The sequence below is a fragment of the Electrophorus electricus genome, chromosome 15 (genome assembly GCF_041902795.1).
Source record: "Electrophorus electricus isolate QZ-2024a chromosome 15, ASM4190279v1, whole genome shotgun sequence".
NCBI classification, from domain to species: domain Eukaryota; kingdom Metazoa; phylum Chordata; class Actinopteri; order Gymnotiformes; family Gymnotidae; genus Electrophorus; species Electrophorus electricus.
This window is the reverse complement of record NC_137511.1, coordinates 13,170,510-13,185,436: the sequence shown is the minus strand read 5'-3', so window position 1 is coordinate 13,185,436 and position 14,927 is coordinate 13,170,510. Positions and strand designations below refer to the sequence as shown.

The 14,927-nt window shown below is 41.3% G+C and overlaps 2 protein-coding genes across 3 annotated transcripts; one reads left to right on the top strand and one right to left on the bottom strand.

Annotated features, from left to right (window-relative positions):
- Positions 1-2,883: 2,883 nt before the first annotated feature.
- Positions 2,884-10,506, bottom strand: fbxl15 (F-box and leucine-rich repeat protein 15). Of its 2 annotated transcripts, XR_014117141.1 has the most exons (6): positions 10,374-10,506; positions 7,070-7,202; positions 5,839-5,998; positions 5,106-5,608; positions 4,393-4,750; positions 2,884-4,138 (listed from the first exon to the last, which is right to left on the bottom strand). XR_014117141.1 is itself a non-coding variant. In XM_081697281.1 (5 exons), the coding sequence occupies exons 2-5, from the start codon at positions 7,135-7,137 to the stop codon at positions 4,561-4,563; spliced, it is 921 nt and encodes a 306-aa protein (XP_081553407.1). In that variant the 5' UTR covers positions 7,138-7,202; positions 10,374-10,506; the 3' UTR covers positions 2,884-4,560. The 2 variants fall into 2 exon arrangements, 1 of the variants encoding a protein (XP_081553407.1); XM_081697281.1 differs by having other exon boundaries at positions 2,884-4,750.
- gpx9 (glutathione peroxidase 9) lies at positions 7,818-10,721 on the top strand. The gene is made up of 5 exons (XM_027033010.3): positions 7,818-8,060; positions 8,650-8,743; positions 9,082-9,212; positions 9,715-9,845; positions 10,411-10,721. Exons 1-5 carry the CDS (start codon positions 7,842-7,844, stop codon positions 10,466-10,468), a joined length of 633 nt encoding a protein of 210 aa, XP_026888811.2. The 5' UTR covers positions 7,818-7,841; the 3' UTR covers positions 10,469-10,721.
- Positions 10,722-14,927: the final 4,206 nt, after the last annotated feature.

Below are 14,927 nucleotides of genomic sequence, written 5' to 3'. Positions count from 1 at the left end.
ACCCGTTATTAGAAGGAAAAAAAAAAAGTCAGCTTGAGCTTAGTGCAGTTATGTCAAAAACACTGCGTTAGTAGATGTTCAAGAACAGTTTCGCCGAACAGACATGCACCACATCCTCAGCTTGTCTCCCTGATGTTACTGGGGAGAACAACAACTTGTAGGCTGCGGTAGTCGTATTTATTCCGACAACACCACCGTCACATCTTATCGGTGTAATTGAGGATGGAATACTTTCCATTCACGAATCCTTTTCATTTAAAGAAAGGGACGCTAAAGCGAAGTCAGCGGACCGTCTCTCGCCGCATTCGCGAAATGACCTCCACGGCTCACTCAACTGGTTGAGATGCTCACAAAACTTGTCTGTGAATATGAATTTGATCATTTGATACCGAAACACGGAGGTTGGAGCACATTAGAATACCTATACAAAGTGTCGACGAGTCAATACAGACGTTTATTTGATGACCTTTCATAAACGACGAGCCAGTGGACACAGGCCATGCCCCACAAACACACAAACTCGATGGGAACTAAACGTGAGCATTTGTCTTCAGTCATAAACCTAATGCGATACATTCACATTAGTCCGGGTTGTTTGGCTTTTTTCTTTTTTTGCAAAGCCACACAGCCTTCTCCGATGCTCATCATCAATAAGATACACACACACACACACACACACACACACACACACACAGTAGCGGTGTAGGTCAGCACCTCAAGGGATCAGCTTGGGGGAAAAGCTGAGTTTCTTACCGGTGAATTGAGTTAACGTGATGAAGAGAGCACGTCCTTCCTCTAACAGATCAACACCACTGCAAGGCTACGCGTTGGTTCCGCTGCTGCAGTCCGCGTCAGACGGGCAAGTCTCACTCCTCCGTCTCCCCGTAGAATGGAGCTGCGCCGCCGTATCTGGGTTTTGGGGGCGGTGTCGTTGGGACTGGTGGTTCTGAAACGGACAGCTCTGCCGGCTGGTTTTATTTTTCGAGTTCTGGCGGGGACATGGAAGGGAGAACGCACTCTGTCACCAACTCACAGCACCAGACACACTGCACACACTCCAACACACTCTCACCCTCCCCGCCGGTGGGAAGGAGCATGCTCAGTGCAGACCTCTGGAAACATTAAAATGTTATTTTTTGCAGGTGTCAAGTCTCGTAGGTCAACCGGTGGATGCAAACTTTGTGGGAAGTTGCTAAAAGTCCCAAATTTAAAAAAAGAGCTTAAACAGAAAAGTACAACAAAAAATAATAGCAATCTTTTGAGCATGTTCGTGTCTCGCAGAGTAATAATTTAAATACATGTTGCACACAAATATATTTATGGATTATGTCAGTATCACCAGAAATAAATAATATAACAAGGCCTAAAAATCTTAAGGGTCAGTCATAAATTGACGCTTCAGATTTCAGGAATCGTTATAGTATTATTTACAGATCACATGGAATTTCATAACAACTAAACTTTTTTACTTGCAGTTACTGACAGTACTATAATTGAATAAATGCGGAATATGGAAGCAGATACAAGCAGACAAAAAGCTCGAAGGATGTAGAGAAACATATTGAAATATACTAAAATTGCCAGCGACCCACACTTCAGTGAAATCGTATGGCTTCTGCTGACCTCTTGTGTTGACTTGGTAGTACGGAATATCTTAAAATAGTATCTCAAAGGTTGACTATGGACAACTTCAGCTTGTTGGGATCACCTCACGAGTCACGACACAGATCACGCTAAGCTTAAAGATTGTTTTTCACTGCAAAGGAAGCCGCAGGCTAACTCGAGACCAGGCATCATCAGTGTCTGCAAACAAGTTGTGTGAAATAAACCATAAACCTACCATAGCTGAAATAAATCATTTCAAAATCTCTTTTATAATGCATTACATATATTCATTCACCAAGTTCCACGAGACAATTAGACACATCTTTATATATATATATATATATATATATATATATATATATAAATAAACAACACATACATAGGCCACAGTCTTTAAATTCAATACATGTAGGCCACAGTCTTTAAATTCAATACATGTCTGCAGTCCATTTTTTAAATAATAAATATGCAATACTGTAGATCATGGTTCTTCACTGCCAGCCCTGGAGATCGCTCTGCGATGGTTTTGCTGCTCCGACACACCTCTATCAACACAATAGTTCCTTATCAATGAAAGTGGGAGCTGAATGGGGGCTGCCGGGGGCCTCACAATGAGTGTCCTTGCTCTCTGTGACTGGTAGGGAATGCAACTCCTATATTACGTGATGATTTGAATGTCAATGTCAGTGTCAACAGAGAATATGTTCAGGGAATACACGCTTAAATACAGCAGGAGCTTGCGAAGGACCTTCAGCAGACTATATCTATTGACGGCAGAATCAAATCCTTTGTACCATCTGTCAATGGCATATCTTAAAGCAATTACGTCAACTTATGCAAGACAATTGTACATACACACACATATGCAATAGCTTTTAACACACATACACACAATCTCTAAAAACCTTGACTTTGAAGCAATACAATGTACTTTTTGAATGTGAACTGATTTCACCCCCTAGCACATCAGAAGCACTGTGCTTGAACAGTTGATGAAGAATCTGTCTTGTTTCTCCAGAAACCTTCTGTATTGCAAATTTTTTTTTTTTACCAGTACCAGTACCAAAAGCTTGGTGGTATGGAGTCGTACACTTGATGGAATGTGTGTTTTAAAGACATTTAAATCAATAGCAAAAGTAGCTGAAAGGCTAATTTCCAAAACAAAATCAAAAATGTGTACACACACACACAATATATATATATATATATATATATATATATATATATATATATATATATATATATATATATATATATATATATATATATAAATGTGAGCGAGAGAGAGACAGAGATTCAAACCTGTGGTGAAGTACACAGAGTTTCCAGAGAGACAGGACGTTTCAGACAGAGGTCCTTCATCAGCAATGTGCTTCTGAATTTGTAGGAGGAACAAGTTTTATATTCGATAAAGTAGATGTAGAAAAGTAAAATTCAGAAGCACTTTGCTTGCACAGCTGTTCCAATAATATTAATTATATAAATAATATTTTTAAATCCCAAATAGTTTTCATTTAGGATTTTAGTTCCTCACCCAAATTTAATTGTTTTGATTTTTTCTAAGATGCAATAAATACTAAAAGTCTAAAAGTAAACAAAGAAGGTGTGTCCAACTTTTGACTGGTAATGTGTGTGTGTGTGTGTGTGTGTGTGTGAGAGTGTGTATACATGTATACATAATCCACTTCAATACAATTTACAACAAAGCTTTGGGACTTAAATGAAAGCTATAAAGATCAAACTTCAGGACTGAATACTTACACCCCTTCCATACTCAGCTAACTGGGTCAAAGGAATAATCATTCTTATGAGGTCAGAATGCAGTTAACCCAGAAACTAGGTCTGCTCACAATTTCTGAAAGCTACGATTAAGCTATAAAGTGATAGATGGGTTTGTAGAAATAACAGATGCTTTTGGTGTTTAATGACAACATGTACATATGTACCCTCACAATAGGACAGTCATCTTTGTTCAATAAGGCATGACACACACAAATGGACACACCTCTGCACAGGCCAAACAGACACTCTAAAAGCGGAACTGGCTTTCTTCCATCTCTCATAAGTGCAAAATTAGATAGAACCTTCTGTTCACCACAAAGTAAAAAAAAAATTAAGTGCTCCTCCAGAGGACAGTCAGAGATACTACAAATGACAGTCTCACTGCTATAACAACCTTACATTTACACATGCGCATCTCAAGTATGACAGATCAGGTCAATGTTCAGAAACTCTGGAAAAATGAAAGATGAATTCTTCTAAAACAGCTTTGCGAGTTTCCAGATCTGGACGGTTACAGCACTTAATGGTTTAGTGTTTTCATTAAACATCCAACATCCAATTATTAGGCCCTCCAAGAAGTTAAACTTGTCTGGACCACCCTACACCCCTCCCCACAACTTCCCAATACCCCAGGACTGAAGTTGGACTTTTCCATATCACACTGTTGTATCACACTCAGGTTTCTTGAAACAATGTACATTCTTCATGCACTGTGCCAGCAAAAGGAATTGGTCCACGATGAATGGAATACCTGAAATTAGCAATATATGAGAATGCCCTTATTCAACTTTAAAACGTCATGTTAGTATTATTTCTGCACATAGAACATTCTTGAGCTGTAAACCCTGACTGATTGTGGCGACACGTCACATGTCTGTCTTGTGTCATTCCAGTCTAAATGCCCCGTTCTTTTCCTTTCAATTTCAGTCTTAATTCACAAGCCAGTAGTCTTTGCCTCAGTGCTCATCGGGAATATTAAGATTTAAACCAGGAACAGGCACTCACCTCTTTTCAGCTAGACTGATCCAGGGGTCATGTGTACCATATATCCTAGAAAATCTCCTGCATGACCAGTTATATCCTGATGACTGTCTGCGGAGAGGAACTGATTGAAGGAGTGCATTGTTACTCTGAGATATATGATACACATGCGCCCATATGGTTGGGGCGGTGTTATATCTGAAGGTTGATGAAGGGGGCGAAGCCCACCACATCCTGAAGCAACACTAGCGCCCTCTGGAGGGGTGGCTCCACATCGATCTCTACATTCCTCCTTCGTAGCACACCCAGGCTGGACTCGCTAACATTGTGACAGTGATTCACCTTTAGAGACTGCAGTTTAGGGCAGTATTCAGCTACGGTCCTACACATACACACACACATGAACAATCATATACTTTTAGGCCAGCTCGTTAAAGCAACAAAATTGTAGAGCTGACAGAAATCAAAACAAAATCTTCCAAAACATAAATGCACACATCCACAGCAGGGGAAATTACAGACGTCGAACTGAAATGTCATTTACGAATTGCATGCACCATTCTAGGAAAAGAAGTGTTTTCATACAGCATATAACATATAGCTGATGAGACTCAACTGCTTACACACCAGGAATCACAATCTATTGGGATCCGCCCCTTCCCCCCACATGTCCATGCCCCCCCAAGATATCCACACCCTTCCCCTCACTCAAGCTGTGGCCCCTCCCCCGGCCTCACCTGATGGCTTCATTCCGCACTCGCAGGCAACCTGTCAGGTCGAGGTGCTCCAGCTCCCTGCAGCGCTTGGCCACCTCTTCTACGGCAGTGTCCGTGATGTTGGCATTCACGGCCACGGAGAGCGAGCGCAAGCCGGGCCACCGAGCTGCCGCGTAGCCCACAGCCTCGTCGCGCACCTGGCGGCAGGCGGTGAGGTCCAGGGAGCGCATGTGGGCACAGCGGTCAGCCAGGCTCCGCAGCGCCAGGCCGTCCACCCACTCACAGTGTGCCAGACACAGGTGCTGAAGGCGCGGGCAACCCAGTGCCAGTGCCACCAAGGCATGGCGGGTGAGCTGGACGCAACCCCGCAGGTCCACCCTCCGCAGCTGCTGGTTCTGGCCCACCACGGGCAGCAGCTCCTTGTCCGTGATCCAGTCGGAGCAGCGGTGGACAGATAGGGTGTGGAGGACGGTGTTGTCACGGAGCATGGAGCAGAAGGCTTCTTTCGGGATACAAGGACCCGTCTAGAGAGGGGCAGAGATGGGAGTGCTGAGAGATGACTGGACATCAGATGAGTCAAGTGCACCAAAGGAAAAGCTATACAGCACACTCATGTTCACACAAACAAAAAGGATTCTGAAACACAAAACAGAGCACGAGTTGAAATATGCACTTCCACGTGTAATGTGCCAGTATGTACGGAGACTACACATGCAGCCCATGAGGTGTGCTTTCAGCAGCAGACACAGCTCACCTGGGCAGGGTCAAATGTACGGCAGTTGGCCAGGTAAACCTGGACCAGTGAACGGAAGCTCTTGCTCACACACTGCAGGCTGAGCAGATGCCGCAAAGGTAAGTAGCACAACACGTGTGCCACCAGGACATCCTCCCAAGGAAGATCCAAAAGCTGATACCTGCAATGCACCAACAGATAGTCACACCTCTACATTACACTCACAACAATGAAAATTTAAAATGTTGCTGCCATAAAGATTTATTTGACACTGTATGCAATGCACAGAAACAGGCATATGGCCTGAAGATTTTTATTAGAGAACATTAAAATAAAAACATTATTAAAATATTAAAATAAAAGCATGCTGCGTTATGAAATTGTGGACTGAAACAAAAGAACTGGTTAAAACTTTGCCCTGTATTCAGTGTCAGAGACAGGAATTATTAGCTTGTATCTAGTCTCCCATTGTATCTAGTCATCCCTATGGAGATGACTGTGATGTGCACGTCGAGATTGCCAGACATTCTTTGCCCCATAATGTTGATTTTGAACTCTTCTATTTCTTGGGAAATGGGTTTGGTTTTATCCACAATTATGTTATTCTCATCACTTTTAAGACCTAGTGTGTGTATGGAACGATGTGTACGAAAGTACGTGACAATTTCAATGAGGGACGAAGCGTTTTACTTTTCAATTAGGATGATCCATCTTTAGCTAAAAGATGGACAGGTTACTCTATGCGTTGAATTCCCACAGCTTTAAAAAATTATTGGGCCCACATTATTGGGCCTTGTGGTCAAATATTCCACTGAGGTGCCAATGCATTTAAGCGTGCTTATGACGCCATGATGACGTTATTACGTTGTGCTTAATACGTTAATACGTACTTTACCACCTGCTTTCCTGCGCGTTAATAACAAGTCCTATTCCTGCATAAGCACTTCATATTATTAATAGGTCGTTAACTAGCTAGCTATTTATGCTACAGGTACCAATGAAGAAAAAACACATACATGTATCAAATGTTTAATACCACGGATTTTTGTCTATAGAGTCCAGCTAGGCAGCTTGCAAAAGCAGAACAAGGAGAAAGCTCTCCTGGATACCTCGACAGCTAGCTGACGTTAGCTACCACTTTAGCTATAAACACAAACCCAGGAAGTTTGCATGCAGGCATCCGCTACAGACTACTTCGCAGCTTTGTAGTTATATCTCGATACCGCAATCTGGTGTAAATATGTATCCGTACTTGGCTCCGTCAGGTCGTTCCTCCGATTTTGCATCCATGGTCATGTAAGGGGCAGCTGAGTTTGTCATGTGTAGAATTGCTGAGCTGCTTCTTTGCTCTCCGGCTCATCTCGCTTTGTGTCCAATACTCCCATCTAGTGTTTGGGGTTGAAAATGGCCCCGGAAGACGTCAGAACATGATTTAATAGAACATAGATTTAATTTATAAACTATAATATAAATAATAAAAGTATCTAACCAATTTATTTAAAATGCTCGAGGTCTTCGATTTAAGAAGAAAGCACTGCCTGCATTGCATTAATCAAATGGGCTCAGGCACTACAAATCCCACATAACCTCCTGGGCCTATACAAAGTCAAAGGTAAAAGCTCTCTATTGTCACATGAACCAAGTGCATTGAAATTTTTACTAGAATATTGTTCTTAGACATTTCAACAATATAGCACAGCCACAATACAACAAAAAAGTGTGGATTTTAAACAATTTATCCCATCCACCATACAACAAAGAGCTGTCGCTATTAAACAACTTAGCACAGCCACAATACAATAAAGAAGTGTCACTAGTAAACTGGTTTATTATATACATACATGCAAACATTATTTAAATAGTATCTTTAGTAAACATGTTTGACATTAGGAGTGGAGCTGAATCTGAAGGCACTGTTCAGAAAAGCATCATGGGCCGGATCTGGATACCGTTGCAAACAGAACAAAACGTTTGTCAGTCAGTTCCCCCATAGGGTAGGGTTACAATGGGGGCAGCCATGCAGAATGACTGCTGAGCCATGGAATGAATGTAGCCAAGCTGGAGGTTACTGTGTACCAACCAGTGTGCTGTACCAAATCAACGCGTGGGACATGGCTGGGAGCTCTGTTTATGATTTCACCATGGATTCCTTGGAAGGGAAGCCCATTCCACTGAAAGCCTACAAGCGGAAGGTCCTCCTTATCGTGAACGTGGCCACTTTCTGAGGTTCGACTACAGCGGAGGTAACTGCGAGCTGGAACACTCATTAGAGCTGGTTGTCTGGGACTTTTCTGATCTTTGAGTTTTATCTAAATACAGAAATCCTCATATGATCAATTAAATAACACCAATTCTGGACTTAATCTCATATCTAAACATGATATGGGGCTAAAGGAGATTTTCAGCTAAATGTTTCAGTATTTTGTACTCTATACAGATAAAGAACAAAGAACAAACAATGCAGAGAAGAGAGAAAAATAACTGAAAACATGATACCAAAGATTTTACATATATATGCACAAACTAAAGTCAAATCATCTAGGGTTGATCTGCATGTAATTAACATAAACAAAAAAGTAGTTTAAACCTCCCATATCCGATATATCTGAATATATATCGCTCACAGAACATTCATTAAAGGGCCAAACTGTATAAACATTTCTGTTTTTGTGAAACTTCTAACAATTTGTTTTTAACTGCTCTAAATGTATGCATTGTGATTTCTGGGAAGGTATGCACCAGTCATCATGTGGAAAGAGCAGTATTTGTTTCTGTGACTGCAAACTAACAGATGTTAAGATCATCTTTCTATGCTATGTGCATTGTTTGCAGTATCGCTGGCTGAATGCACTCATGGACAAGTTTGATGGTGCAAAGTTTACCATTCTTGGATTCCCATGCAATCAGTTTGGGCTACAATCACCTGGTAACAACGCCTTCATTGTGCATCACCACACAAAAATGGAAGATTCTACTCATCAGTCTGACATCATTTGCTATATATGTTGGAATGACTAAAGAACTGTGACCTTTATTTCAAAAACACCTAAAACACAACAAAAAAAAAGGATTGAGAGTTTAATGCTCTTTTAACCTTCACCCATTTTTATATTACTATTATAATGTATCCAGGATTAACAACAATGTTGAATATGGCTGAGTTAAAACTACCATTTGTGTGGATCTCATCCTCACACCTGGTGTGTGTGAGATGAATGTCTTAACCAATCAAGTCCCCAATGAACTGCTTTTCATCTTTCTCAGAGGAAGACTATGAGACTCTGGATGTGCTGCGGTGTGTGAGACCAGGGGGTGGTTTCCTCCCAAAGTTCCCCCTGTTTAGCAGAATTGAGGTTAATGGGCAGAATGAGGACCCTCTATTCACTTATCTGAAGGCAAGTTATTAACCTTCAGAATGACAACCATCACCACAGGCATCTTGTGCATTTTATTTCGGGAAAGACACCACATGGAGCTACAGGATCAACATGGGGCACTCAGAGTTGCTCCTGGATGCTTCTCCGGAGTTCCAACCTTTCGCCCCTCTCCTCCCCATTTCTCTTACCTTTAAAACTTTGACCAACAATACAAATATTAGCGTCAGCGTTTTCCTTCCATTAATTTATAAACTTGACTAAACCATTACAATATCATTTAATCATCTTTACATTATCTTTAAAAAAAAGTAGGGGCTTATGAGTCCTTGTGATCAACATCACTCTGAGGTTTACCAGTTATCCTGCACACATCTACACACACACACACACACACTGATCACTGGGTAATGAGTTAAACCAGGTGTGGAAAACGTTGGGCTTATACTTGGCCCTCCCAATGAGAGCAGAACTGAATATTAGAAGTGATTAGGGACCTTACTCACTTCTGAATTTCTTGCAGGCTTCTCTGCCTTCCATGAACCTTGTCACCGGGGACATCAAGACACTCTTCTGGTCTCCCATTAGAGTCAATGACATCCGATGGAACTTTGAGAAGTTCCTTATCACGTCGGATGGGGCGCCATACAAACGGTATTGTATGTGTGTTAATAAACTTGCTTTATTCCTGAAGCAAGCTGTGCGATTTTCTTTGCCAGTAAGCTCATTTGGGACTTAATTTTAGGCAGCCCAGAGTCTAATATGTGTTGACCAAAGAAAGGCGATAACCCTCCCTGCTTTGTGTCAACCACAACAAGCCTTTAAGAGGACTTTAATCCCAGTTGTAGTTAACATTTCACGTCTTGTTTATCTCAAACCTATTCAACTACTTTTCAACTACTTCGATAGAACACATTCATTTTAAATTGTTACGTAATTTGTCAAGCTGTTTATTAACTGGGTTAATGAACAGCTAAACTATGACTGTTATTTTTTAAAACTATTTTTTATTTGTTACATTTCAGGTGAATAATATTAGACACTCTGTATAATCTTTATTGCTTTAATAGGCGATTAGTTGTTGCTTTTACACTAGTTGTTCGTGGAACTAGTAGTTGTAGGCGGGCTTAATTATGGTGGTTGTCTAATTCCTTCCACAAAATAATGCCGTAAAATACACACCTGCATATGCCGTTAAACTATATTTTTTCTTGTGCAGCTACGACTTCCATCGTCCATTCGAAGAGGTGGAGCGGGACGTAGCAGCGCTTGTTTAGAAGAATCCTCCAGAAAACCAAGTGCGTGTGTGTGAGGCAGTGGCGGGGCAGTGTGAAGACCCCTCAGTAAAGGCACTTCAGCAGCTGAGCTGGGTTTGATAGGGCTGGAGAGGAACTCGGAGTTTGGGTTTGTTCATTCAGAGATGCTCGTTCAGACCGGCCCCGACGCCGCGACCGCTCACGCACGCTCCCTCCGGTTTTCAGCGGATTACAAAGCGAATGGAGACCGCAGTAAAGGCACTATTCAACCCTACCGGATGTGTCAGAAATGTGCTTTTTATTTGTAGCGTGTGTGTGTGTGTGTGTGTGTGTGTGTGTGTATGTGTGTGTGTGCGCGTGTGCGTGTGCGCGCGTGTGTTTGTGTGCGTGTGCGTGTGTATGTGTATGTGTGTGTGTGTGTGTTAAAACACTTTTTTTAAAACACTGCATCTTTACACTTGAAGCATATAGACTACAAATCCCACCAAACGGAAAGAATTCTGAGACTAAGTTTTGTCAAGATTTTTGCTTTTCGTTTCTTTTATTATTTTATTTTCCGGTAACATTCTTAAACGCATTTAAACCGCAAGTACATTTTAACGCTACAAGGGCGTATTTATAATCAGTTTGTAGGGGGCGGTAAATTCCGTCGGATGTGCCCTTCAGTTAAAAAACAAAACAAAAACAAAAATAACGCATCCTCACGTTACCGAATTAAAACGCCTTTGACCAGATAGCACCTAGCAGACGTTTAATGATCGTCAACTGCTTGAAATCTCCTCCGGTTTTCAGGCTTTTCACAGATTGTGGATTATTGTAAGGCTAACTAGCCTTAGAAGCGCAATAGAATAGGTAAGTGGAAGTTTTTATACAGTGACAAAGAACCCATGATTTTACAGGCAGCCCTGGAAGCATCCGTTAAGATGGAACAAGCTGTGTGAACGCGAGCTTGACACTAGATGTCAGTGTGTTGTAATACAACGTTGAGAGTTTTGTCGCGATTATTTGATTTGAATGGGGAAACGGGGTTTGCCACAAAACATTTTTGAGTTTATGGCCTAGCATATCAAGACCAACTATCGGTAGTGAGTAAGTGAGGACCCTTTGTTACTTGAAGTCTGAGAATTTAAAGTGGCATGGACTCTGCATGGATTAACATTAATCTGAAACTATGCCTTGTGGTTATGTAGTGTCTGTGTTAATTTGATTACATTATGTTGAGCATGAACTTTGTATCATGCTTCATGCTTCATGCTGACAGTTTGACAATGCTGCACGTATAGCTCGATTATTTGGGACGACGTCTGTATTACCACATAATACAGCAAACGACTGCAGTTCAGAGAGAGAGAGAGAGAGAGAGAGAGAGAGAGAGAGAGAGAGAGAGAGAGAGAGAGAGAGAGAGAGAGAGAGAGAGAGAGAGAGAGAGAGAGAGAGAGAGAGAGAGAGAGAGAGAGAGAGAGAGTATATCCATAGCCAACCCAGGCATAAAGGTTACTGTGTAATGGTAATGTAAAATGTAACTTATGTGTTGGCTACCTGTTCTAATGGCCATCTGACTATATCGGAGTTTCAGATCACGGATGCATTACTTGATTGTCATTAGTCTGAAACCACTCTTCAGGGCTTCATGGGCTTTAGATGAGACTTTAAAATGTCTTCATTTTGTTCTTACTTATGGTAAAATTGGAAGTTATCCATAAATCTAACCTTATCAGTCAGTAAAGGGTTGCTGCTATGTTTAAAAGGTAGTTAGTGCTATATACTGTAATTCCACTGAGAATAATCTGTGTTCCTTAATTTTTTCACATACTACAGCTTCTAGATTTTACAGAGAATAATATGGACAAAATGACATCGCTAACAAGAGAGGTCAGTTGTGAAAGGCTAGGCTTATTAGAGCCAACAGAAAGGCCATGGACGTCGAATATGTCAATGACAATTATGCCTGTTAATACCAATTGTGCATCTTCTGAAGCACCGTTGATCCTACACATTCTCTTTGTTAGACCATTTGGGAAGCCATTGTTTTACTTATTTTATTAAGTAGCTGTTTAAACATCAGGAGCTGACAAGGCCAAAATGAACACAGCTATAAAATAAAACTATGTACCTTCCTAAACCAAAGTGCTGTAAAAGACAGATACACTTCCCTAACTCCCTTGTAATTAACAAGCATTAGGATCTCGTCCACTTACAGAGACTTGGAACAACTTTATACTGATGAGAGACAGGAAGCACCCGATCAGGAGCAAGAGGCGATGAGTGAAATTTGAGAGGCAGCCAACAGCCAGGAACAAGAGGCGGGAACAACAAATAAGGAAGGGAAAAGGGAAGATTGTCTATGCCTGGAGCAGACACTGACACAGATGCAAAACTCTGGCAAAAGAAATGAACAATTTATTAGTGGGATTATAACGTTTTATTTTTTTGATGGACATTGACAGCAGCTTAATGCTGGACACAAAGCATGTGTCATCTCATGCTACTTTCACAGACATGACAGAGATGTTTGGTGCTGCATCTTCTACATCTTCTTCCCCAGATCTCAGTCCGGTGGAGCACCTTTTGGAGAAGGGGGGGAACAGAAGGTTGGCAGAAGCTGTGGCAGTAAAGTCTGAAGGACTTTGCTGTCAGTGTGGCCCCAAACCTGGCCACTGAGTGTATAGAAGAGTTTGTGAACACCACCATCCAGAAAGAGTAGTGAATAATTGAATAGTCTATGATTTATGACACAGACATGATGCCATTTTGTTTGCATCATTCACGTGCATGTAGCCTAATTAGAAATTGTGCTCATTTTCATAGGTCATTAGCTCACAGTTCATAAATGTACTGTCAAACAAGGAAGCTTTCTGAATAATTTTTGACTATGCTAAAACAAGCCTCTATTTCCCATCCATAGTGTGGAATAGTATCATGAACACTGCATGCTGCATTTTGTGCTTCAATATATGGATTTTTATAAAATGCTTTATAAATTGTATTTATCTATATATATATTTCTCTACTAGCCTCTGTTTCAGTTGAGACCTGAAAGGGTTAGTTTCCTGGACTCTGATAGGCTGGCCAGTTTTTCAGTATGTTCACTACTGATGTTAACTATCTCTACCCAGAAGCGTGCTCCCATGGAGGCGCACACAACAGTTGAAACCTCCGTGTGCTCGCTTGGCACTCAATGGGGTTAAACGCACACAGCCAAAGTCATCCATCATCGGCAGAACATTTTGCATTACCATTGATCTACATGGACAATAAGAATAACATGCTTTTATTGTTCTATCCCCACAAGCTGTTTTTGCTCCGGTGATTGAGTACACAGTACCATCTCTTCAGACGTGCTCACTCTGGCCTCCTCTGTCTTCCTGTCAATAACGTGGCACTTGTCCAAATTATGGGTCAATACCTTCTGATCCTCTTATGCTGAGGCATTATCAACCTGCTTCTCTGCCACTGACTTTGCAGGCTTTTCCTCGGCTGGTGCATGGCTCTTTCTTTCTTTCTTTGAAGAGGTTGTAGGAAATCTCACATAAAACCTTGGAGAGAGAGCACAGGCTATGTCGTATTTAATGTCTAACTTTGTTTGGGCGTGTGAGTGCTACTCGTGTGCGGTACTGCTGTTGGAGCGGGGGGTGGGGTGGGGCGGCAGCAAGCATCTCCCCTCCAGGGGAGAAGCTCCATCTGCTGCTCCTGCAGCTCCATTGTACTCCACCTGTCCTTACTTCCACTTTACCTGCTAGGAGGAGATGATAAAGTAATGTTCATGTAGGGCTGTGCATTCATACTGTACATGCCGATTCTTGGAAGGAAAATTGTTTTGGCAGATTTCTTAGTTTGGCATCAGAAAGTTTTGGCCATTTGTATTTAGCAAAGCACATGTATTACATTCTGCAAATGGTGTTCTGATTAGCTTAATTTTGAATGTGATTGTTAGTGCATAATATATAATTATTATGACATTAAACTGACATTGAACATTTATTAAAATAATACAGGTTATATTACTATTTTAAAGAAATGAAAATCTATGAAGTATACAAAAATCCGATCCATTATGTCCATGTCTTTTAAAATAACTTCAGAATATGGAGGGAAATTCTGGCTCAAGAGAATGAGGGCATTTGGCAGAATGCATATATGAAGACTGTCCACATACTCACAAGAACACATTCCCATGATGACCTTGAAGAACATGCCATTTAGAATATGAGTGTACTTACATTCTTGAGATTTGGATTGGTGTCTGTTTAACCGTGTGCTTTTACTGTAAAGTGCATGCTCTGACAAAATGCCCTGCATTTGAAGTATAGTATAGAAGTATAGTATTTGAGGAGCACTGTTATATGCCAGGGGTACTGTCTACTTTTGCTCCAACGGACCAGGAGGTTTGAACCAGCAACGCACTGGGCCTGTAAGGAACTTCTAACAACTGTTCCATTACATCACACTTTAATAAGCAGACCAACTTCAGAGATGGCAC

Coding starts and splice junctions, on each gene's coding strand:
- fbxl15 (XM_081697281.1), bottom strand. CDS start 7,137: ATGACAAACTCAGCTGCCCCTTACATGACCATGGATGCAAAATCGGAG. Junction 5,609..5,838: donor GTACATTTGACCCTGCCCAG/GTGAGCTGTGTC, acceptor GCCCCTCTCTAG/ACGGGTCCTTGTATCCCGAA. Junction 4,751..5,105: donor GTGCGGAATGAAGCCATCAG/GTGAGGCCGGGG, acceptor GTGTATGTGTAG/GACCGTAGCTGAATACTGCC.